Source organism: Lipomyces japonicus (genome assembly GCF_038497905.1).
Source record: "Lipomyces japonicus strain CBS 7319 unplaced genomic scaffold V1514scaffold_26, whole genome shotgun sequence".
In the NCBI taxonomy this organism is placed as follows: domain Eukaryota; kingdom Fungi; phylum Ascomycota; class Lipomycetes; order Lipomycetales; family Lipomycetaceae; genus Lipomyces; species Lipomyces japonicus.
Genome location: NW_027117838.1, coordinates 173,918 through 197,586, shown reverse-complemented (window position 1 = coordinate 197,586; position 23,669 = coordinate 173,918). Strand labels below are relative to the sequence as shown.

The 23,669-nt window shown below is 38.9% G+C and overlaps 11 protein-coding genes across 11 annotated transcripts; 4 read left to right on the top strand and 7 right to left on the bottom strand.

Moving 5' to 3' along the window:
* Positions 1-919: 919 nt before the first annotated feature.
* Positions 920-3,216, top strand: V1514DRAFT_333083 (major facilitator superfamily domain-containing protein). Its single transcript, XM_066927974.1, has 2 exons — positions 920-1,677; positions 1,741-3,216. The coding sequence occupies exons 1-2, from the start codon at positions 1,348-1,350 to the stop codon at positions 3,154-3,156; spliced, it is 1,746 nt and encodes a 581-aa protein (XP_066782709.1). The 5' UTR covers positions 920-1,347; the 3' UTR covers positions 3,157-3,216.
* Positions 3,217-3,452: 236 nt separating this feature from the next.
* Positions 3,453-3,954, top strand: V1514DRAFT_343472 (oxidoreductase; the record flags this gene model as incomplete). The annotated part of the gene is made up of 2 exons (XM_066929140.1): positions 3,453-3,495; positions 3,572-3,954. 2 exons carry the CDS (start codon positions 3,453-3,455, stop codon positions 3,952-3,954), a joined length of 426 nt encoding a protein of 141 aa, XP_066782708.1.
* Positions 3,955-4,305: 351 nt separating this feature from the next.
* Positions 4,306-4,540, bottom strand: V1514DRAFT_320779 (uncharacterized protein; the record flags this gene model as incomplete). The annotated part of the gene is made up of 2 exons (XM_066926021.1): positions 4,306-4,403; positions 4,450-4,540. 2 exons carry the CDS (start codon positions 4,538-4,540, stop codon positions 4,306-4,308), a joined length of 189 nt encoding a protein of 62 aa, XP_066782707.1.
* Positions 4,541-5,917: 1,377 nt separating this feature from the next.
* Positions 5,918-8,146, bottom strand: V1514DRAFT_333076 (glycosyl hydrolase). Its single transcript, XM_066927973.1, has 2 exons — positions 6,560-8,146; positions 5,918-6,470 (listed from the first exon to the last, which is right to left on the bottom strand). Exons 1-2 carry the CDS (start codon positions 8,052-8,054, stop codon positions 6,067-6,069), a joined length of 1,899 nt encoding a protein of 632 aa, XP_066782706.1. The 5' UTR covers positions 8,055-8,146; the 3' UTR covers positions 5,918-6,066.
* A 263-nt stretch (positions 8,147-8,409) lies between these two features.
* V1514DRAFT_320777 (putative MFS alpha-glucoside transporter) lies at positions 8,410-10,079 on the top strand (the record flags this gene model as incomplete). Its single annotated transcript, XM_066926020.1, has 2 exons — positions 8,410-8,631; positions 8,712-10,079. 2 exons carry the CDS (start codon positions 8,410-8,412, stop codon positions 10,077-10,079), a joined length of 1,590 nt encoding a protein of 529 aa, XP_066782705.1.
* A 1,179-nt stretch (positions 10,080-11,258) lies between these two features.
* On the bottom strand, positions 11,259-13,307 carry V1514DRAFT_320776 (putative C6 transcription factor; the record flags this gene model as incomplete). The annotated part of the gene is made up of 4 exons (XM_066926019.1): positions 11,259-11,462; positions 11,520-12,126; positions 12,196-13,188; positions 13,252-13,307. The coding sequence occupies 4 exons, from the start codon at positions 13,305-13,307 to the stop codon at positions 11,259-11,261; spliced, it is 1,860 nt and encodes a 619-aa protein (XP_066782704.1).
* Positions 13,247-13,862, top strand: V1514DRAFT_333067 (uncharacterized protein). The gene is made up of 2 exons (XM_066927972.1): positions 13,247-13,702; positions 13,820-13,862. Exon 1 carries the CDS (start codon positions 13,325-13,327, stop codon positions 13,550-13,552), a length of 228 nt encoding a protein of 75 aa, XP_066782703.1. The 5' UTR covers positions 13,247-13,324; the 3' UTR covers positions 13,553-13,702; positions 13,820-13,862.
* On the bottom strand, positions 13,656-15,536 carry V1514DRAFT_353013 (uncharacterized protein). Its single transcript, XM_066929522.1, has 3 exons — positions 15,293-15,536; positions 15,101-15,226; positions 13,656-15,046 (listed from the first exon to the last, which is right to left on the bottom strand). Exons 1-3 carry the CDS (start codon positions 15,461-15,463, stop codon positions 13,943-13,945), a joined length of 1,401 nt encoding a protein of 466 aa, XP_066782702.1. The 5' UTR covers positions 15,464-15,536; the 3' UTR covers positions 13,656-13,942.
* Positions 15,537-15,647: 111 nt separating this feature from the next.
* On the bottom strand, positions 15,648-18,830 carry V1514DRAFT_103260 (OPT oligopeptide transporter protein-domain-containing protein). The gene is made up of 2 exons (XM_066924366.1): positions 18,658-18,830; positions 15,648-18,602 (listed from the first exon to the last, which is right to left on the bottom strand). The coding sequence occupies exon 2, from the start codon at positions 18,592-18,594 to the stop codon at positions 16,045-16,047; it is 2,550 nt and encodes an 849-aa protein (XP_066782701.1). The 5' UTR covers positions 18,595-18,602; positions 18,658-18,830; the 3' UTR covers positions 15,648-16,044.
* Positions 18,831-19,843: 1,013 nt separating this feature from the next.
* V1514DRAFT_282341 (amino acid/polyamine transporter I) lies at positions 19,844-21,491 on the bottom strand (the record flags this gene model as incomplete). The annotated part of the gene is made up of 2 exons (XM_066925095.1): positions 19,844-21,113; positions 21,184-21,491. The coding sequence occupies 2 exons, from the start codon at positions 21,489-21,491 to the stop codon at positions 19,844-19,846; spliced, it is 1,578 nt and encodes a 525-aa protein (XP_066782700.1).
* An 843-nt stretch (positions 21,492-22,334) lies between these two features.
* On the bottom strand, positions 22,335-23,594 carry V1514DRAFT_333057 (NADP-dependent oxidoreductase domain-containing protein). The gene has a single exon (XM_066927971.1). The coding sequence runs from the start codon at positions 23,452-23,454 to the stop codon at positions 22,477-22,479; it is 978 nt and encodes a 325-aa protein (XP_066782699.1). The 5' UTR covers positions 23,455-23,594; the 3' UTR covers positions 22,335-22,476.
* Positions 23,595-23,669: the final 75 nt, after the last annotated feature.

Genomic DNA, 23,669 nt, shown 5'->3' with positions numbered 1-23,669 from the left:
TGAGTCGGACTCGGCAGAATGTGATGGTTGACAAAAGGTTTTCTTTCGCCACACATATTTGCTGGCAACAATCTTCCGACCTTAAAATCTGCTATTGCAGGAAAGTTTTTACGGCTCACGGTTGAATGTTAAATGCGGTGCAATTCATTGTTGTTGTACCTTACATTTTTGATGCAAAGCAATTACTTTACTGTACATTACATTACGGTAATTCAAACAGACAGACACCTGTAATGTTATGTACTGTATGCTAATATATGAACATCATGTATTTATGTTTTTACGTATTACAAAGACAGTTCAACAATATTAATGTATCAGATCTGTAAAAGTAGCTAATGTGTAGTAATTAATTCGCTTCTTCTTATCAAAGTAAAGTTTTATTCCTTTGTTAATATTTTTTGATTTATTTTTACTGATTCCTAGTACCCATGTTAGATGAGTATACTAGTACATACAATCATAGCTGCGGCTAATTGTATCATTCCGCTTAGTACTTATACTTATACTGCGACTGCGAAAATTGAACTTTGATGCAGACAATTTGTAAAACAGGACTCGCGCTTGAGACATTAAATTACAATATAATGACTAAAATAACATTTTCGGCCAGGGGGGCGGTCACGTCTCGTATTGTGCACTTTGCGTGTGATGATTATGTAGGATTCCAATTTTTTTTTTTTTTTTTTTGATTTTATGTACACTTATATATATTTAATTAGCTACTTCACGACTATTTACTATTTATTTTATTTATTTTTTTCTGTTTTCAAATTATTCTAATTATACCGTTTTTGTTGTAGTATTTTCAGGGTACAATATGCTGGGTCGGGTTGTACCGTAGCCCGAAACCCCGCCGGACAAGTTGGAAGCCGACAGCAAAGGAACACAGTTCTACTGATATAAACGCCGATTTGCATGCTGAAAGTAAAAGCAAAGTAAATTGCCTCATCTGCTTCAATAGAATAATTTCAGTCAAACATGACTACTAACTTCTATAGGTTTGGCGGAATGGATTTTTTTAACCTTGTTGTGCTAGCACCACAATTTGGATGCATCATTTAAATTTTAGTGTCCTTAGTTTAAAAGGTTATTTTAAATACCCATAGTCAACACCAGCATGTGGTATATACCCTTTCTTAAAGCAAAATTTTTGTTCCGCAAACTATACCTTGTACCAAGAAGTTGCAAATTTTGCAATAGTCATGCTGTATTGCGTTGAATTAATACAAACTTGGTAATATCAGGCTCTTGATGCATTTATGATTTCAACATTTTTTTTCTATTTATACCTCAGTGAATCATCAATCTTGGCATGGTTGTTCCCTTGGCGATAATTTCTACCCAATGTCGGATATCATTGAAACCAAAGAAGGCACTCAGCTGTCTGAAAAGACTATTTCAAAGTCAGATTTTGAAGTAGATAATGATCAGACTTACGATGATCCCGAAAAGTTAAACATTCCCAAAGATTGGCCGCCGTTAGCAGCTCATGGTCCCAAAAAATATTATTTTTGGAATTTTAAGGGTCCTGCCGGTGTTGATTTAGATTCTATTGCCACACAGCCATCAGTCTTTGACGACCCTGGCAAGGCTCAGGCTTACCAGCCGATTCCTGAATATGAAAATATTCATAGATTTGATCCGTTAGCCAGATGGACGTGGAGGGAGGAAATGGTAAGACCATTATCAAATGTTTAATCGGGTCTTGAACTATGTCTTGCTAATGATTGTATACAGAACGTCGTGCGAAAGATTGATCTGAGAATCATGCTATGGGTTGCTATTATGTACATGTCCCTTCAACTTGATCGTGGGAACATTTCACAAGCGGTGGCAGACAATATGCTTACTGATCTTGGGTTTTCGACTGATGTTTTCAATAACGGAAATACGATTTACAGAGTTCTATTTTTGACTACAGAAGTGCCTTCACAACTTGTTTCAAAAAAGCTTGGTCCAGATAAATGGATTCCCATTCAAATGGTTTGTTGGTCTGCAGCTGCCATGGCCCAATATGCGATGAACTCTTCAGGATCGTTTTACGCTACCCGTGCACTTCTTGGTGCGTTTGAAGGTGGATTTACTGCAGATGCGTGCTTATACTTGTCATACTTCTATACAACACTTGAACTCCCAGTTCGTCTTGCTTATTTCTACGCTGCTTTAACGTTAGCACAAATTTCAGCTGCTTTCATGGGATTTGGAATTCTTCACATGCGTGGTGTTCATGGAAACGAGGGATGGAGATGGCTGTTTCTCATCGAGGGCGCGATTACAGCATTCATTGGATTATGGTCCGCTCTTTTAATGCCTCCCGCTCCAACTAAGACTGCATCATGGTTTAGAGGAAAGAAAGGTTGGTTTACGCCTCGGGAAGAGATAATCATGGTGAATCGTGTTTTACGTGACGATCCATCAAAAGGTGACATGCACAACAGGGAAGCATTGAATTGGAGCCAAATTGGCAAATCATTAATGGATTATGACATTTGGCCAATCTATTTGATTGGATTGGTATGGTGGGTCCCAGTGGGTACCATTGATACATACATGACGCTTACTCTCAGAAGTCTCGGATTCACAACGTTTCAGTCTATTTTAATGGTGCTCCCTGAGCAGTGCATGTCCCTCTTCACTCTTCTTATAATTTCATACGTTAGTCAGAGATGGGATAACATTCGAGCTTATTTGGGCATGTTTTCACAACTTTGGCTTTTGGTATGTTTGATTCCAATTAGAGCATTCAGTGCCGATGTTTCCAAGTGGTCTAAGTACGGGGTTTTGACGGTTCTGTTATCATATCCCATGTGTCAGCCCATTCAAATTGCTTGGACATCTCGTAATTCGAATTCCGTGAGAACCCGGACGTTGTCATCAGCTGTGTATAACATGTTTTGTCAACTTAGTGTCATCATTTCAGCCAATATTTACAGGGCTGATGACAAGCCTCTGTATCGCAGAGGTAATCAGGTTCTTGTTGGCATCGCTGCCATGAATATTGTGGTTTATGCGCTGGCGAAGTTGTATTATGTGTTACGTAATAAGCAAAAGGCTGCCAAATGGAATGCATTGACACCTGCGCAACAAAACGAATACCGACACACTACAAAAGATGAGGGATCAAAAAGATTGGATTTCAAGTTTGGATTTTGACGTATTTTATAAATAAAAAGGTGAACGGAAATAATAAAAAGGTTATCTTGGTATTACATAGTAAATGAAAACAAGGTAAACAACCTTTTTTTTTCAGTACAACTTATCAATTTTTTGTTTTTTGAAAATTTCTGCTCGTACATGATGGGTAATATAAATTGTAGCTTATGTTTGTTCAGGGGCTTTGCACCTCAGAGGCATCACGGTTTCTTCCCTGCATTTTATATATATACGCCTTTTCTATAGCGACAATGTACTTACGAGAAAACTCCATTAAATTAAAAAAAAAACCAATAATGGAGTTTAACGTTAATGGAAAAGTTGCATTACTAACCGGTGGTAGGTTGAACTCTCTATCTATTATTGCACGCCCTTTCGTCATGAAGAGCAACACAGACAAACAAATTTTTCCAAGATAGTCGTGGATTGGGATTTTACGCCGCCAGGGCATTACTTCGAAACGGTGCTTCCCGGGTATTTGTTTCATCCCGTAAGGCAGACGCATGCGTCAAGGCAGCCAATGAGCTCAACTCGTCATCAACCGGTGTCAGTGGTCATGGCAAGGCGATCCCGATCGCGGCCGATTTTTCCAACCCAGACGACATCAAGCGCGTGATTGACCACATTGACCGAGTCACGAACGGCAGGCTCGACATTGTGATTGCCAACGCCGGCGCTATCTGGAGCGCACCGTTACACTCGCACGATCCGACCGCGATCGATAAAGTGCTGGCATTGAACGTGCGCGGCGTGTTTGTCGCGATCCAATCCGCAGCCCGGCTTCTTGAACTGTCATGAACGGCCTGACACCGCGCGCCAACCGCACAAACACATATCGGAGATTGCGACACTGATGAACGCGTAAGCTCGCGGCCGCTGATATTCGGATGAATGATGAAAATGAATTATTTTATTGTATTGAGTTGTTTGTTAGAGTTTTTTGGATGGAAACATACCGGAGAGTAATGATATAATGATAGAGCCATTTCCCACATTCTAGTACGGTAACCACCAAAGGACCGAACTAGTAAGAAGTGACACTAGCCTTATTTATTATTCTCAAAGATGTTTCCATAATGGTTAGTTATTAGTTATTTAGTGTTAATAAATTTCAAAGTTTGGATAAGAGTCTTTGTTCAAGCCGTGCTCTCACACGCGGTTTATTTGCGAAGATGAATAAATATTATCATTTGGTACGGTGACAGTATCTTCAATCTCGGAGGCATCTTGAGCTAATACAGTGGTTTCTATTGAAATTTAACTTAATATTTGGACAAGTAATTTTGAACAAACCTTCAAAAATAAAATCGTGAACTATTTCCTCAGACTGCTCTGCTACACCAATGTCATTACCATTTGGCTTCCTGGTGCAACCTTTAACCATATGACGTGAAACACTTCAAACAACTTTTCCAATTGGTAGGTGACAGTTAGGACATTTGTATTTATTAGTCTCGACATCCTTCTCTAACTCTACAGTCTTTTTGGTGAAAGGGTAACACATTGTTGCGCGATGATAATCCTTTGTGCCAGTTTAATCCTTGCACATTTTTAAACTTTTTCAAACAATTAAAGTCTATTATAACAATATAGGAACATAGGGCAAAAAAAAAGGCTAAAGATTAATGATTAAAGTTACGCAAAATGAATGAAATTAAAAAATTTAAAACTTTATGTTCTTCCATCATTAAATTATTAGATATTTCATTACACAAAATCTAATGTAGCTGAGTCAACAAAAAAATGAGGAAAAATAAAAGTTATATTAAATTAAAAATAAAAATTTAAGATAATTTGAAAAAAAAAAAATTCAAAAATAATTTTAAAAGAAATATTGTCGTGATAAATAACTCATTAATTATATAAAAAAAATAGAAAAAATATTAAAAAAAAAATTTAGCAAGTAAAAAACTCTAAGTGGAAAATAAAAATGTTGAAAATAATTTTGAAAAAAAGTCGACTATTATTACATAATCATGAGATTTGCAGTTTGTGCAACTAACTACAGTATGAAAAGTTCTGCTGAAGCTCTGCTGAACTGCCCGCCAGGTTTAATTGAGGTTTTCGTGCCTTTAATGTAATTATTTTTGCAATGAATTTTTAGTTTTCAGTAGACCAATTAATTAACGTTACATTAAAAATAAAAATTTAAAATAATTTAAAAAAAAAAATTTCTTAAAAAGTGGAAAATGGAAATTCAAAAATAATTTTAAAAAAAAATTGTCTATTTTTTAATTCGCAGAAATTTTTTTTATTTTTTTATGGTAGTTAATGCACTAAGTGGAAAATGAAAATTCAAAAAAAAAAACAGAAAAAAAATGTGGTGGATGGATAAATAAAATTATTGTATATAACCATGTGCGTAAAAAAACTAGAAAAAATTGTAGTAAAATAATAAAATAATAAAATAAAAATTAAAAAAATTAAAAAAATTAAAAAAATTAAAAAGATTCAGCAAAGTAAAAAACTCTAAGTGGAAAATGAAAATGTTGGAAATAACTACTACAGAATGAGATGCTCTGCTGAAGCTCTGGCCCGGGACAGCCAGCTGCCGGGGACATGACCCCGACCGCTGTAATAAGAAAACGAAACGTGGCTGCTGAAAAGACCCCAGATTTTTGTTTTTACTACAAAATTTCGCCCTTACCCACAGACCCCGCTAACTAAATCAAACGGCAACCTTGATTACACTGTCAGGTTAATACATATTATGAGTCATTGTGCATCATGTGTTATATTGCATATTTTTTATTTACTATTTTGTACTTTATTGTCTATAAAAATCATCATCATCATCATCATCATCATCAAGCCATGGACGCGATTTCTGAATGTAAACAGTGCTGGTGTGTCAAGGTTTGCCATTCCACACTTATATTTTTAAACAGATGACAAGCTTACTATCAATCCTTATGCTGCCAATCCATCCCAAACACTACCTGAAAGCAACCTACTGCTCTCACTGGAGAATGTAGTCACATTTTTTAACCCTTCCGCAAAGAGGTAGATCCCGTATAGTCTGTTATGGGATGTACCTGAAAGGTAAATTCGTGTTGACAAAACTGAGCGACTATTGACGAAAACTTCAAGCACGCTAGTGTCATAGAATGCTCGGATATGCAAAGCTTCCTCAGCTTCCAATTCAGTCTGACTGTAATCTCCATCTTTATTCCCAGCGCTCACTTGAGTAAATAAAGTGTGAGGAACACTCTCAACACCGTGATTAATTGAAGTAGATTCGGGAATTTGTGGTCTTTCAATGATAAAAGTCTCACTCACGGGATCAAAGTAAAGAAGAGTCTTAATGTCAAGATCTAGAAAGAAAAAAAAATTAGTCTTCAAACAAAAATTGAAACTACTTAAGTAGAAGGCTTAAGCGCAAAAAAAAATAAAAAAAATTTACCTAAACTGTGGTAAATAATGATTCCAACACGACCTGAGTCTTTGCCAACAGCAATCTTAGCATCGACCTCACATCTCGAAGTACTTAGAGGAATAAAAGCTTTACTCTTAGAAATTATTGCTGTATCTTCATTTAATGTGGTCAATAAAACATTTGTCAACTTTGTTTCATGCGCTTTATCTCGAAGTTTACGCAGGTTTGAATGTGGAACGATGCCAAGTGTACGAATTGTATAGGTAGCCGTGTTGTTTAAATCGGCTGTAATCTCGTATGAAGTGATTTTTTTCAAATCAGTAGTCGACCGTGCCCTCTTAACACCATGAATTGTGATCAGTTTAAGAACTCTTGGTAACGAGATCAGGCCACTCCAACCCTGATGGTGTCGTAAATCATCAGGAAGATCTTCTTCTGTGATCCAGCCTACCACAACTCTTGACTTCGAAAGAGGGTCCCAAAAGGAGTTTGCAGCATAGAATAGGCCGCCATCAAAAATTCCACCAAATCCATAATCGCTAAGCGCACTTGATGAATCAGTTCCGGTTGTCTTAGGTTTGAGACCTATCCATAACTGCGACCGTTGAATTCGCTTATGTCGGGCAATTGCATTGTTATTTTTATCCTTGCTGTTGCTTGCTGTGTCCACCATTGGTAGACATCCTTCGGTTCCAATAATGACAAAGGTTCTTGATGTACCTTCATCATCAGTCAAAGTAGCAACGTTGGCAACTTCCCAGTTTACACCAAAATCACCAGACCACCGAGAAGGGCGGAAGTTCAACCCAACGTTTAATAAAGGCCCCATATATTTCCAATCGGCAAGATTATCACGATTAACGGCATACACAAAGACTGTTGGTGTCTTGGCCACGATTCCCCCAGAAAGAAAGCCATAAAGAATATTATCTTGACGAATATTGGCAGGTGCAAGTGGCCAGGATGTAATAAAGGGATCTCTCCAGCCGGTTACTTTAAGTTCTTCGGGCGGACCAGGTAGAATCGGATTATAATGCTCCCGAATCCATGTGCGACCTTCATCATGGGAGGTGGCGATGCTGAGAGATTCACATCCTGGCGTATAAGGAATTGTGTAGTGGATGGGAAGCCTGCTGACAGATGTGTACACGTAAGTGAGGGTGCCATCTTGTTTGCCGTCCACACCAGTAGGCCGGAGACATCCAGTGAAGACACCTTTGCAGTCGTACGACGCAGAAGGCATCAGGCAGGGAACGTTCGACGTAGTCCACGACACCAGATCTACCGAAGTTGAATGACCCCAGGCAATATCACCCCAGTCAGGTCCGTTGGGATTCCACTGAAAAGCAACATGATATAAACCAGTCTTTGGGTCATACCCAGGACCGCATGGATCGTTGAGCCATCCATGCGGAGCAATTAGATGGAATGACGGTCGCCAACGATAAAAATATGACTGATTCACAAAATGATCAGGTGCTGATGCTGGTGTTGCCGGCGACGTAGATGATATAGTAGACATTTCTCTGTGTTGCGATGCTCTTCAATCAGCAGCAAAAAAAAGAATAATAAGATATAGAAAATAAACAAAATTTTAAAATTAACAGTTTTACCTTCAGCATATTTGGTTCTGTTTGGCGATTCTTTACCTACATGTTAAGCCGCAGAGAAGACGGCGTCGTGCCGGCGGAGAATTGTCGGAATAACTATTACCGTGAACCTTATATTTTCGCCGCCAATTTTGCGACATACCCCACATTGTTCGGGTTTCTTTTTTCGCCTTTATAAATAAACATGCAGCTCCCTGATGTGGGGAATACTTATTCTTTCGGCACTAATTTATAAGTAGAAAGCAGAAAGAGTGAAGAAATATATAAATGCCGGTCACGGATTTAGATAAAACCGTGAGTAAAGGCGAGGCGGCGCATATCCAAGACGTTACAAATGAAAAGTTACATTTGGAAACCAGTGACGATGAAGCAAAAAAAAGTGCGCTTAATTCTCTTCTCATTTTTGCATGCGTTGCATTTGGATCTGCATCCTTTTTGTTTGGATATGATGACAAGGTGATTTCACCTGTGGCAGCTTTAACCGGATTCGTAAGTTCATCTTGGTATTTTTTTTCTACTTTTTTAGTTTGAGCTTGGGCTTAGACTAACCTATTGTCCAAAACTTGTAGGTTGAGAAATTTCAAGGTCGCGACCCAACGACTGGGAAATTAGTTTTAACTGCCCGCAACCAAAACTTGGTGTTTTCAGTGCCTCTTGTTGGGTCAATTTTTGGTGGTCTGGCTGCTTCACCACTTAACCATCACTTTGGGCGAAAATGGCCTCTAATCGGTGCCTATATTTTTTCTATTGGTGGTAGCTTTCTTCAGCTATTTGCCACTAATTTGGCGACGTTTGTCATCGGACGTTTCTGGTGCTCGGTGATTATCGGGTTCGCTAATGCTACTGCCCCGTTGTACATGTCTGAGGTGGTTCCGCCATCAATGAGAGGTAGAAGCGTCACTTCTATTAATATTTTGTCTCTTTTATCCGGTGTGATTTCGACCATTATTGTCAATGCTACTCATACGATGGAAGGCACTATTCAATATAAAATCCCTTTTGCCGTCCAATGCGGCTTGCCCGTCATATTGATTTTACTCACTGTTGGTATTCCCGAAAGTCCTCAATGGTTGGTGAGCAAAGGAAGACTGGAAGAGGCTCGTAAAAATTTACGGAAACTTCGAGGTTACAGTGATGCACAAGTTGATCATGAACTGCAAGTGATGAAGCTTTGTGAAGACAATGAGCGTAATCTCACTGGCAATGTCCGATTCTGGGAAATCTTCGATCGTCAAAACCTTAAGCGCACTATTACTGCTGGTTCATTCTATTCCTTAAATCAAGTGTCGGGTGTGATTCTTTCAACGACCTATACTACCGTCTTTCTTACTGAACTCAATATTGGTAATGCGTTCGTATTCACTGTGATAGCCTCTTGCTGTACTTTGGCGGGCACTATTGTGGCACCATTTGTTATCGATCGCGGTGGTCGACGCCCGACTGCTTTTGTGGGTATGTTTTTGCTTCTGATCATCAATATCAGCGCCGGAGTTCTTGCATTTTATACAGACAATAAGCACGCTGCTTTGGCAATAGCAGCATTGGGATTTATCTTTAACTTTTTTTGGGGTGCATGTTTCTATTCATTGTCTGCATTGATGCCAGCCGAGATTGCCACGCCCAAATTGCGTAATCATACAATGGCTTATACAATCGCATGTGCACAAACAACCGCTGTCATTACCACATTTGCAGTTCCACAGTTGACCAGTGCTGATGCGGCAAATCTTGGTGCCAAGACATATCTTGTTTTTGCGGGTTGCATGGCTGTTATTCTGGTAGCAGCATATTTTTTCATGCCGGAAACCCGAAAGCGTACTTTTGCTGAGATTGACGAGATGTACGATGCCAAAATTCCCATGTGGAGATGGCGAAAGTATGAAACTACGACTGATGCTAAAGAGGCTTCTGTGCTTGATCCAGAAAAATTGTTATAAGGCTTTTTTATTTTATTTACAAAATTGTCTACCATAATATTAGCATTTGGAATATACTCAATTGAGCAGTATAAACATCTTGTCACACACACTATATTGTTTACATAAAGTTATAAGAACTTATCTCAGACCAGAAAATCAAATTTTGTAAAGTACATTATTCTAGTAGCATGCATGTATAAGCAATGCAAATACCTCGCGGACTAAATAAACCGCGCATTTACACAGTAATAGACAACCTCACGATCATGGTGACGCGATTGCGCGAATGTCGAAGCCGAAAGGGCGCAATCGTACTCGCGCGCTGATTAGCTGGACTTTTCGGGCGCCGGGGCCTTTACATAATTGTAAAAAGCGGCCGGGCGATTCCCCAGGGTCGGTCAATTCATTTAATTTACTTTAATTCCAGCTTCAATTTCTCCCGTTCAGCTTTCGCTCAGCAGCGACTTGCGTTTTCGTGGACCGCATCCAGCGCATACAGTATTGCCGTGCTCGGTGCCGCCGGTAAATTGGACATTTGAAAACAGTTGTTTTTTGAGTACATTTACTAATGCTCAAGCGTGTAACCTGATCAGTATAATAAGCTTCTGTCCAGCTTTCCAGTACAGATTTTTACTGCATACATGGAATTTAATTTTCATTTAAATAAAAAATAAAACCACCTTTATTGTTACATAATCGTAAGCTGTAATTATTTGCTTCTATTTCCTTTGATTTTCTCTATATTCGAAGATCTTGTCGACTATCATGATGTACAACAATTAAGTTCTGTGTCTTAAAAAAAATCATCTCAGCCACGTTTGCGACGACATACAACATAAGTAGCATATAATTTCAGTCGTATATAGCAAAATTTAAAAACTCATGCAACCTCTCGATCAAAATAATCAAACTCTAGTACTAACATGTTCGTCTAAGTATTTTGTATGCGCGACGTGAGCGCGTGTTATCCAACCGTCCTTTTTTCATTGAAGTAAACAGTGAAAGTATAAACAGCTGTCTAAAATTAAACAACAGCCCGTGTCATATTCCGTATGGATACGGAGCGTCATGATTCCTTGTTGTTAAAATGAAAAAAAGGAATAAAATCTATTCATGCCCTGAAAAAAAGAAAGTCGAATGAATCGATAACGCTGACAAAAAACAAAATCTAAAGGATATCATTCAGAAACTCATTCGTCAAGAATCATTTTCCGAAATAGACAATGAAGATAGGCATTTTTTATACTTCTCCATATAAGGGTGAATTCCTCCACGAAGTACTTGTAATAAATTTAAGTATTTCTTTGCTAGAGTTTCTATTGATGGACTGTCAGATGATATGTCATCCGTTCTATACGGCGTCGTTAGAGCACTAACTGCAATATCATACAATTTCTCGATCTTCAATAGGTTAGTAAAACGTAGTCTCAATGCAATATTAACGACTTGCTAGCTTACAATGCCAATTCCATGTGCTTCCATAGCACTGATTCGTAGTGATCTACATAGTTCCAATGTCGTCTCTGCAAGGTAAAAAGCATAGTTGAAGCAAAGTTCGGGATGTTTTGAATCCACTTGTAAAAAGTTATGAGTGAGACATAAATGCCACAGTCGATTTTGCATCCATTTTTGCGTCACTAGCACATCGGCCGCTTGGGTTTCAGAAAGAAAGCTTCTCAAAAGCTTAATTGGCTCTTTAGAAAATGAATTAATAGTAGAAAAATCAAGGTCAAACCATTCGTTGCTTCTGTATCGGCTGGAATCACTGACTCGAGCAAAACTCTGATGTATAGCAAGAGCTTTTGATTCACTAAATATTTCGCATCGTAAATCAAGGGCACCACAGCGAGCATTCCAACAACCCATAATTTCTTCATCGATAGAATCAAAAATTTCCATTAGCAGAGTCAATCCTATCATCGCCACCGCGTCCTTTTCGTCGTGAACAATAATCCCTGACACAAGACTACAAGTAACTCTCTGAGTCAAGTCTTCGATTCGGTCCATAGTAAATGATGAGTTGCCGATAAAGCTAATCGAATGACAGCGCTGAAGCGCATAAGCTCTGCATCTCTAGATTAACATCTGTGTCCTAACCAAGTAAAACCAATCAAAAAAAAAAAAAAAAAAATACCTCTCTGTAACGGATAAGATTAAATATGTCCGTATCCATTGTCCCCACTCTTCATTTGAGAGATTCACGTACGAATCTGGGTCGTTAATTCCCAATGTCAAGGCCAAATCAACCGCCTCACGTAGCCGAAGGTAAGCCGCATTATGCTGATTGCTTCCAAACAGACAACCAAAAAGAAAAAAACTGGTCAACACAGCTTCTAACGTTGGACTCTCGCCAAAATCAGATGAGCTGCGCATCTTGGTTGCCTCATTCATCATAGTTCGAGCTTGATCTGCCCGCGAAGAAGCCGTTGGCCGCTCACTTATGTCAATCGGCTGTGTCAGAGCAAATGCGCATACAGATAACAATAAAGCGCCAAATTGAGAATTTCGCCGATGTTCACGCATTAATATTCTTGTAAATATATTAGACTTATTAAGAACTGGTAATGTTGGATGCAACCGATCAAAATAAACATCGATCCATGGAATAAGACTAAGATCGTTAATATATGATGGCCAGATATCATTGCTTAGCTGACGATCATCTTGTATTAATGACGTATTCGGTAAATGACCACTTAAAGAATTCTCGGCTTGCGTGCTAACAAAGTCTCCTGTCAGTTGGTCATCTACAATTGGAGGAAGTGCAGGCTTAACATATATGTTATTTCCAGAAAAACCTAAAAGAGGAGCAGGTGTGTCAAAACTATCTGGCAGCCAGTACTCGAGGTCATGAACGTCACCCCAAGCGGTTGGGCCACTATTTATAGTAGTTGCAGCCATTGAAGCAACATACTCTGTGCCTATGGAACCTTGATTAAATTGATTAATGTGGTTATGTTCAAATGGCGATATTTCACCCTGTGCTCCTATTTCCGGATTAGAAAGCGAAGCAGATGGTGACGGGTCAAAATCATTGTTTGCTTCATTTGACTGAGGAGGCATTTCAGAAGCCAGCTCATCGTGACAGGTGTCCTTAACTTGTTGCTCTCTGATTTGCAACACGCGACTTAAAAATCAAATAGAAATTAACTATGGTTGCCAGAACTAAGATCAATTCGGAAAGACTTACGTTCCGGGTGGGCCACGCTTTTTCTGAGGTTTAAAAAATGTGCACTCAAATCCCATAGAAACGCATCTTGCACATGGACGAGAAAGATTGCACTATATATTCTCCTTCCCATATAAGCTCCATTCAACTACGGCAGCAACATATCGTGAAATTATTGGTGCATTACCTTTTTCTTGCGCAATTTGCACTGATCACATGCGCGTCGAGAGAATTTTCCAGGGCTAGTCAGGGATCCGGTAGCATTCATTATGCAAAATTGAATGATTGTCAAAGTAATGAACCAGACTTAAAAGGCCTGTAAAAATCACACTCATCAGACACGAAGACAGTAGTTTCTTTCGGTGTAAACTTGGAAATAGAAATATACGACTATAAGATAAAGGTTAAGGTTTGGGGTTTTGACTGCAAAAAAAGCAGGGGAAAGTCACCCCGGGAACGACATTGATTTAAGGTAAGAACTATGCTGTTTTTTTTAATTTCACAACTAATTCAATGTGATGCAAACATTGTGGAGGTTAATTTGTTGTAATTTGTTCGATTATGAAATAGTAACATGTCAACCGTATAGATAAAGCAACAATTTATAATCTGACTAGACTATAAAATCAATGGAATCTATTTATTCTCCAAGCACTTTAAATATATCTTCATTAAAGCCATTTTAAACTACAACCATCAAGAAGTATATAATTTATAGCACACGTAGCTTTCGGAGCTCCACAAAATCTGGGGTTGCATATCCACCTCTCACAGATGCTGGAGTTGCAATACCTGATTCTATGACCGGTCGATCATCTCTGTCAACTCCTTTAAACTCTTCAAGGCCTTCCATCGGATCATGACTATCGGCTTTTTCTTCGTCGTTGTCGTTTTCTTCTTCTTCTTCTTCTTCCTCTTCTTCCTCTTCTTCGACTTCTTGAAGCTCGCCCCAGAGCGTGTGATCAATATTTTCTATTCGGTTTTCTTCACCGCCATGTTGTTCCAAGACTCCAAAAACGTCTCCATAAAGAGGTCGATTGTTTTCGTCAGTAGGTGGTTTGCCATATCCACCCGGGTGAAACCCCCATTGAGCTCCAGGAGGTATAGGTGCATTCAATCCAGGAATTTTTAATCCAGGATAACTAGGTGGTGGACCAAAACGTTGCATATTTAATAGCCATGGAGGTGGTGCACCAGGTGGAATGCTTAACGCTACTTTTAGCTCGTCAGATAAAACACCGGGTCGTCTGTCTTGAATATCTGTCTCGAATTCCTTGCCTTCGTAGTAAATTTCGCCGAATCCTGTCATTTTTGGTTTTGTTTGGAACCTAAAAAAAGCATCATGTAATTTCTGATAATCAATATCCAATCGTCCCATTTTTGGTTGAACTCTTTCTCGCATCCTCTGCTTCATTGTCGATTCATCTTCCTTAGTGTTGTCGCGCATGTCCATAATTCCCGTTTGTTTTATAAAATCAGGCAGTTCAAACGGAGGCTTTTCAATTCCCCTCTTTGAAGCTAAATAATCCCTCTTGGCGCTCCAATGTGTAGGCACAGGAACCACATTTTTGCTGCCTTTGATTTGAATAAGTAAAAAAGGATCACTTGCGTCGGCATCGAACCAATCAATGATCTCTGGTCTGGGTGTCAGTGCCTTTAATTCTGCAATGGGAATTTTGTTCAGCTTCTTTAATTTTTTTTTTGATAACTGTTCCAAAGTTTGTGCTTCCTCTTCTTCATCTTGTATATTGTCCTCTTCATCCGAGTAGTAAATCGCTCCTTTGTCAACATCTGCTGCTGCCAACTCCCCATGCTCCTACACATTGTTAAAACTTGCAATTCAAAAATCTTTTCCTAAAATTAAACATACAGTGCTTATATTAAATTTATCAAATATTAACTTGTAAGACGCATATGTGGATGTATTTAATTCAAATTCAATGTCTAACTTTTCATCCTCTTCATTTTCGGTCTTCGGTTGAATATCGTCATATGTCTATGAAATAATGATTGAAAAAAGCATACGTTAGATTTTTAAAAAAAATATCTTCAAATGCCTTACCAAATAAGACTCAGAGGCAGAAGTTTCGGTGTCAGTTGCAACAGAAGACTCTCTCGATCGTAGTTTCTTCTCTTTCGCACGCTCGCGCTTTATCTGATTTTTTGATTTTTTGCGTTTATTTAAACCATTAACTTCATTGACTGATGAATTGTTCACTATAGATTCAGGCATCTCATAAATAAACCTAACTCAGTTTGTCTCTGGAGAATTATGACTGTACAACAACTATCTATTAGAATCAAGATGAAATGGGTAATCCGCATATTGTGACTGAATTATGTATATCGAGACTTCAGCAGGGTAACTAAGTTTTTACGCGCTGTTCTTGCTCAAAACTTCTTTTTCTCATATCTTGATACATACACATTTATAATTTGTTTCATGATGTAATATGCACTCGACTGGTAACTATGAGGTATATGAATGATTGACGGGGTCTTTTATTATTTAATATCTAATCTAATAATGATTTTTGGTGCACAATATCATTGGCACAGGCGATTTAATATTGCTAGCATTCGCAGCGCGTACAGTTTAATTGGTCTGCTTATAATTTGGATGACCGCCAGACATATATACATGGAAGCTTTCCTTTTGTAACACAAGTCTTTACATGCCCTAACAATGTTTTTCTATGGCACCTGTTTACACTAACTATAAGATAAATTATATTATAGGATATGGATAAAAGCTATTAAAGTACTACTTCGAAGATCAACAATATGATGGATTTATTCTTTAGTTGTGAATTATTAAAATGAGCCCGGTTCCAAGCCGAAATATCCTTTCTCTGGAATTGGTAGCCGAGATGACTGACCGAGGCCGGCATCGGTTCCGGATTGGAATACCAAATTCCCCCACCAATTAATAGGCTTATCATGGTATTGAACTGCGAAAAAGATAATAACCGCCGAAAATGCAACACCTGCGTCCATGGCACCAGATAGAACGTAATTATACTTTTCCCACCACGACACGAATCTTCGTCGGACCCAATACATGAAAAACACGCTAAGATATAAAGCTGGAGTAGTATAAGACAAATTATAAGGTGCCCAATTGCTCATTCCCACGATAATAAGCACAGGGTTTACCAGTCGAAGTGGTTTAAAATATTTTGAAGCCACAAAAATTGGAAGCGGAAGCAACGCGCCGATGAGGAAACACCATCTCAAAATTGGATACACATTATTGAAAATTCGTTTAGGGCCAATTATACCCCACACAATTGCAGCCGAGAAACTTATGCGAGCCTGTGGACATGTAAACCTTTGCGCATTGTCGTAAGCACAGAAATTTTCAATATTACCCAACTGCCAGTTCGCAACCCCAATCACGACGATCGATTGAACCAATGTCATAGCTAATTGTCCCCTAAATATTGATCTAGGAGAAATACCAGTGTAGTGTGCCATCTTCTGGCAACTTATATAAGTCGAAGCCTGGCCATCAATGTTGTAGCCGAACGCCTTGATAATCATTAATGCAGTAGAATTACCGGGGAACGCATATCCCGCAATGAGTTCGCTTAAAATACTCATCCCAAAGGAAAACCCGGTGGTTGCAAGAACGTATGTTAAAGGAATAAGAAAAATAAAATTAAGAAGAATAACCACGACAAGCGCCCAGACCGGCGTATTTGTAGGATAAACCTCGATACAAACCACGCCCAATACAAAAGAAATAACAAGTAAAATCAAAAACCAATAATCTGGAACTTCTTTATACTTGCTAATGGCTTTCGAAAATGGATCGTCAAACCTGTCAGTCAATTTTGGTCGAGACTTCCAAACTCGAAGGTCAGAAATAAAGTCCTTAAGACCGTCTAAAATCTGACGTCCTTCATATAAAAAAGTCCAAATAAACGTAAACGGATATGCTGCAAACGCCGCACCATACAACAGCAACACAGATGCCGAATAGTATGGAGGGGAATATGCTTGATATCTTGCATTGTTTACTAACCCATCTGGACCCAGAATTTGATAGATATTGTATGTATCGCCCGTATTGTCAAATAAAATGCTGGAATTAACTGGAAGATAAGAAGTCCATTTATAGTTTGAATAATACATGGCAACAATGATGATGAATGAAATAAAATGACCGACGTATTGGTTAATAAAAGAATAGAAAGGAATAACCAATGGCTTAATCAGTTGGGCATAGTTCCAATCAAATGTGGTGATTGGATTAAGCCCAAGGCCCGTAAGCGAACCTGTGATGGTTGCAAGGTTAAAATTCTGGGGCGCAATCCAAGTTATCCAGTTAAAATAAGATAAAGATTGAAATATGTAATTTGGAAACCAAAAATAAAGAAACGATAAAGTCGAAACAACAAAGAAAAATTTATATCTCGACATGGTCCAACCATGAATATTCTCCCTCTGCTCCGGCGAAGTTAAGGCCCGTGAAATAGCAATAGGAGGCAACACAGTCGGCCAAACTGCTTTAATTGGATAAACAGCCCACCTTCGAAGCACACCGGCAAATCCAAAACCTAAAAACTGTGTGGACAAAACTAACAAAAACTGATAACCAACAGTAGCCCAAGTTTGTCCAAAGAACTGAGGCGATTTCTGCGTAATAATATTATACGCAGCAGCATACACGGGACCTCCGGCAACGTTCACCATGATTGAGGCAAGCATCTGTTCTTTAAACGTCCAAGGTCCTGGATTAATCGAATACTTTATGTTTCTGAACTCAAACTGCCAACCAGGTAGCACATATTCCAACAACTTTCCAGAAGGGTAAATAAAAAGTTGTAAAACGGTAACGGTTAAACTAATTGATGGCTGGCGTGCTGCGAAAAACTGAAACATTCCCGCCGATATGATTGTCCAAACAGTCGCAATCACGTACACGCGAAACGTTTCCAAGTATTCTTCATCCTTTTCGTATGGATTTGTAATTGATCTTACTTCGGGATAAGGAGAAAAATAACGAATAATGCAAGCCTCAGTTTTTAAATCAAAAACGTACGTTTCTTCGTCCTTGCCATACTTTTCACGACCCTGAACTAAAAGACGAATCTTTTCACGAGTAACATTGGGGAAATTTTGATCATCTGCATGATGTTCCAATGCCTGTACCAAAATATCAAGCGCGTCATTCTCAGATATTTCTAACACTTTATCAATAACTTTCTCAATATCGGCATCAGAAGCAACAAAATGTTCATCATGGATTTCATTCGGCGTAATATCAACCGTCAGAGAACTAGTTTTCTTTTCCGTGAGCAACGTGCCATTTTTGTCACTTTCGGAATCAGAGTGATGTTCATTAATGGCGGTAGCCATTACTTATTCTAAATGAATCATGTCAGCAACATTTAAAAGTACAACAAAAGATAATATGTATACCAATCTTTGTATGATAAACCCACAGGTCTAAGCCTGCAAATAGCAATAAGTTGTCACAAGTGAATGATTTGGGAAAATCATCTTTTTTTAAATCATGTGTAAGTTTGAGATGAGGTAAATGGATATACAACAACAATACTTAGATCCAACTGCGTTATGGATTAATATTGTTCACATGAATTTAGAAGAATAGAAAAAAGCCTAATTAGAATAAGAGTTAATTTAATAAAGTTATTTATTTTTATTCAAAAAAATTTAAAAAAAAAAAAGGAACCGCATGCAAAACGGTTTCAAATTGTCTCAAGATCCGAAATTGCTGTATCGCCTAAAACAAAACACCAATTTCATCATTGCCTATTATTAACCTTTTAAGAAATTCTCCTCCTTAGGCCACATAAAGATAAATTCAACATGTAGATCCTGTTGATAGATCTCAACTTTTATTGTGACTAGTTTAGCTGAATGCAAAAATGAAAAAATATCAACCTGCTTTTCTCTTGTAAAATGGAAATTTAAGTCTGCATCGATTCTTGAATCGTAATACGTTATCAGTCCACAGTAAAATAAGGGTTAACCTTCTAATGCAGTATCCGTACACTAAACCGATAATTTTGTCTGAGCGTATGCTGCACTTGCGTTCTGGAAGGATTGAAATGCATTTGACATGAGGCTGTTTTGTTTACATTTGTTCTGGAAGGATTGAAATGCATTTGACATGAGGCTGTTTCGTTTACATTTCAACATATTGGGAGTTTTTGTCGGTTTTTTCCGCGCCACCCCGTAGATTTCATATTTATTGCCCATTTTCATAGCAAAATAGCGCAGTTGAATTGGACATGCGGCAAGTTGACAAAAAATTCTTGAATTATATTAAAAAACACTTTTAAAAAAATACTATGGATACAAAGTCATAAGAAAAATTTTATTTTACGAGAAATTGTAATATTCCAAAATAGATTGAGTCCTGCTGGTCCTATTACAGCAATACTTCTACAAACATCAAATAAATAATGCCAAAAACTACCGATTCAGGTCTTGCACATAGCTATTACATATTAATAAATATCTCTCAAAATTAACAGTACTAGTATAGACAGATTAGATCTTACTGCCGTGTCGAATATTGACAATCTTAAAACAACATAAATAAATGCATTGCATTAAATCCTCACGTGTGCTCTACTATCTAACCTGCTTTCACTTGCTTTCGAAAAAACTGGTTTCTGACATGTCCATCACTCCCAATAACCTGCCGTCGTTCTAAAATATATCCACCTAAATGCGGAAGAACGATGCACCAAATGAACCAGTAAACAGCTCCAAGTGCAAAAATGCCTATACCTACTATGGCATGCAGGTAATAAGGCAACGACTGATACACATTCTGATTGGAGGAATCAGGCGAGACGAACGGTGCGGCAATGAGATACAGGTTCGAAGCACAAAAGAACACGGCCACCGGCAAACTGGCACGAATCTTAGGTTGCCATTCAAATTCGTTGCCGTGAATGTAGATGTAGATTAGACCTAAAGCAACAAACATGTTGACAACTGATAAAGGATATGCAATTAAATTCACAATAAAATTATAGGCGTCACCAGGTGGCGGGGCTAGCATAATAATGATTGCCATTAACCAGTGTTCAAATAATCCCATAAATGGTGCATTGAACGGCAAATTGCTAGCAAACAAGCTAGAAAAGGGAATGATGCCCTCCTTAGCTAATTCTTGCACGACTCGACCATGTGTAAATATGACAGCCATCACGTTACCTAATGCCGACAGGGCAATAAACACCGACAGCACGCGTTCCGCACTAAGACCAAACACATTTCTAAAATATTTTGCTGCAATAATGGTTCCAGAGTTGGCCATTTCTTCCCCAGGCACAGCGGCAAAATATGCAATGTTGATCAAAATGTAGAATGCGGAAACTAATCCCAATGCCGTGGGTGCAGCTATGCGAAGAGTTCTTTCAGGATTTTTAGTCTCGCCCAGTGCATAATTGGCATTGGAATATCCAATAAATGACCAGATGACATTATACAGCGCAGTAACCACGCTATATGCGCTACCGGTCGTTCCTTCAAACCCACGCTGCAACGTGTCCGGTTGTTGATCAATATTTATATGACCAGCCAATGCTGCAAACCCCGAAAATATTATAATCAAAATAATAAATAACTTGATTAATCCCAAAGCGTTCTGCAAACGTAACCCCCATTTCATAGCCGTGCTGTGAATAAGAAACGCAAACGTGATACAGCACAAGCCGACCAGGCGCTGATTAAATCGGTCAATCGGCACGTTGACCGCGTTCAAAATGTATTGTCCAAACACAACCGAATTTGAGCCGGCCCAGCCTAGCAAGCAAGTGTACGAAGCGAACATTGCCGTTACTAGGAACTTTGGTTTCCTGTATACAAACTCAAGATAGTTTTTTTCTCCTCCGTTTCTCAATACAGAAAAAAAAAGTTAGTCCTCAATCAAACACCGTGAAACTAAAAAGTAGAAGAACGGCTTACTTTGGAATGGCGGTTCCAAATTCAAGATAGACCATGAGCCCGCTTGCAGCAATCACGCTTCCAACAACCCAGAGCACTAAAGACAGGCCAGCGCTTCCGCTTAACTTGTAGATCGTGCTTGGTGTTGCAAATATACCAGTTCCAACCATGCGATTAAAGATGAGGAATATGGCACTGACAATCCCTATCTGCCGTGATTCATGATCACTTCGTGAACGTATCGACTCGGGTTTGATCTTCTCGATCGAGTCATATGAACTCTTTGAATTAAATTTGAAGAGTAATTGGTCATGTTCCTTGGACGCCATTCACACGATTTTTTTCATTGGCAATAAAAATGGTTTAGTTCCATGTCTTTTGAATAACATTTTATTTTTTTCTTTTCAAAATAGGTGAGATTGTCTTACTAGATTGCGTCATTGTTGTAATTTGAGCTTGAAATGATTTAGTCATTACGTAATATATTATTCTGAAATTGTCAGGATTGCGGGCGCTTTAACAATTAGTTGACTAAAATGATATAATGTCATTGGAAATTTAACAAGATAAAGCAGCTAGCTACCTTACCACAGGTTATGAGCTCTTCTGTTTCCCTTGCTCGTTTTGAGGATCACGAAATGTTGATAGACGAGACTAATTTGACCGATTTTTTTTCTTTTTTTTCTGTTGGAGCTTAATACTTCGTTACCCGATGGTCTGTTAGTCCAGTCCATCTTGGCTAATCGCGGGGCTATTACCAGCCTTTAAAACGAGAAAACCGAATAGTAAGAGGTGTATATCAGTCGCGGGCGCCACATCTTCCGCGTCGATATCTTCATCAACCAGAGGCTCCAAGATAAACTGGATTAACAGACCATCGATTAACGAAGCATTAAGCTTCAACAGGGAAAACTAGGAACGAAAATTGGTATATAACATGAAGCATAACATTCAACTTCACTTTCACACCAAACCACCAAACCTGCTATCTTCTCAGTACAAACACTTGACATACCTTACAAAATAAATAAAGATAACTTTACAAAAACATAAATATTAACTTGCCTTCAAGAAAAGATTAGCCTCGCTGACTAGATAACAAAAGATAGCAAAGAAAGAAAATTTTGCGAGAAAGAGTCTAAACTACAGGAAGGAAATAGCAATGACATACTCCCAAACCAGATAATATTATCAAAAATAAATATTTAGTAAACCCTCTTTATTCAATGTTCAATCAATAATGATGAACTACTACATTGAAATTATGTACAACTGTAGCTAATAAATTATACTAAGGTGCATATGATTACTAATTTACTTGCTGGCTGCCTTAGATTGCTTGCCGTATTCTAAAGCTGCCTGTCTGGCATACTCGTCTCCGACTTCCTCAAAAATGTCAACACCCCATTCCTTGGGGAAGTTATATCTCTTGTGCTTTTCCAACGCATTCAATGCCTCAAACTCAGCATCGGGAAGTCTAACGGTCTTCAGGTTCTGTTCAATCCGGGCAGGAGTTACTGATTTGGGTAACACAACCTGTCCGCGCTGAACCGCCCAGGAAATAAGCGCTTGCGCCGGTGAAATGCCAACACGGTCGGCAATTTCCTTGACCTTTGGATCATCAACCGTTCTAGGTTCATTGGTGAGATTATTACCTAAAGGTGAATAAGCCTCAATGATAATGCCATGCTTTTTGTGGAATTCAAACAACTCGGTTTGTTGTAAATAAGGATGAGCCTCGATCTGGTTCACGGCGGGCACGACCGAAGTGGCATCCAAAAGTTTCTGCAATTTTTTTTCGGTAAAGTTGGAAACTCCAATTGACCGAACCTTGCCAGTCTTGAGCAACTTTTCAACACCTTTGTACGTCTCAATGTAGTTGTTTTCTTCAAGCTCGAACACGCCATCAGCATCAACCGGCAGAGGATCATCACCAGACTTGAATGCGACAGGCCAGTGAATAAGATAGAGGTCAAGATAATCAACGCCGAGATCGCTAAGCGTCTTTTCGAGTGCTGGCTCGATATCTTCCGGTCGGTGCTTATGATTCCACAGCTTTGATGTGATAAAAATTTCCGATCTCGGCACTCCGGATTTTTTAATTCCTGCTCCGACTTCCTTTTCATTCTGATAAATGGCAGCCGCGTCAATGTGCCTGTAGCCAGCCCGAAGCGCTACTTCGACAGCACGTTCGACCTCATTGGGAGCCGATTGCCATGTGCCGAATCCCACAGAGGGAATATCGTAGCCCGAGTTGAGCTTAAATGATTTGGGGAGATCTTGAGCAGCCATAACGATTTAAAAAGTGTAGACAAGAAGTGTAGAGTGATGGGTAAAAGGGGCTAATCGTGGCCCTTTTATAGATAGGCTGGAAGTCTGGCGTTGCACCATCAGCGGCCGCGATGAGGACCGTGTTGGGCGTGTTGGGCGTGTTGGGCGGTACCTGAAACGTAATAACGCATTCCCTACTAAGTGGTTTATTGTCAAATTCGCGTTGTGCTTGTCGT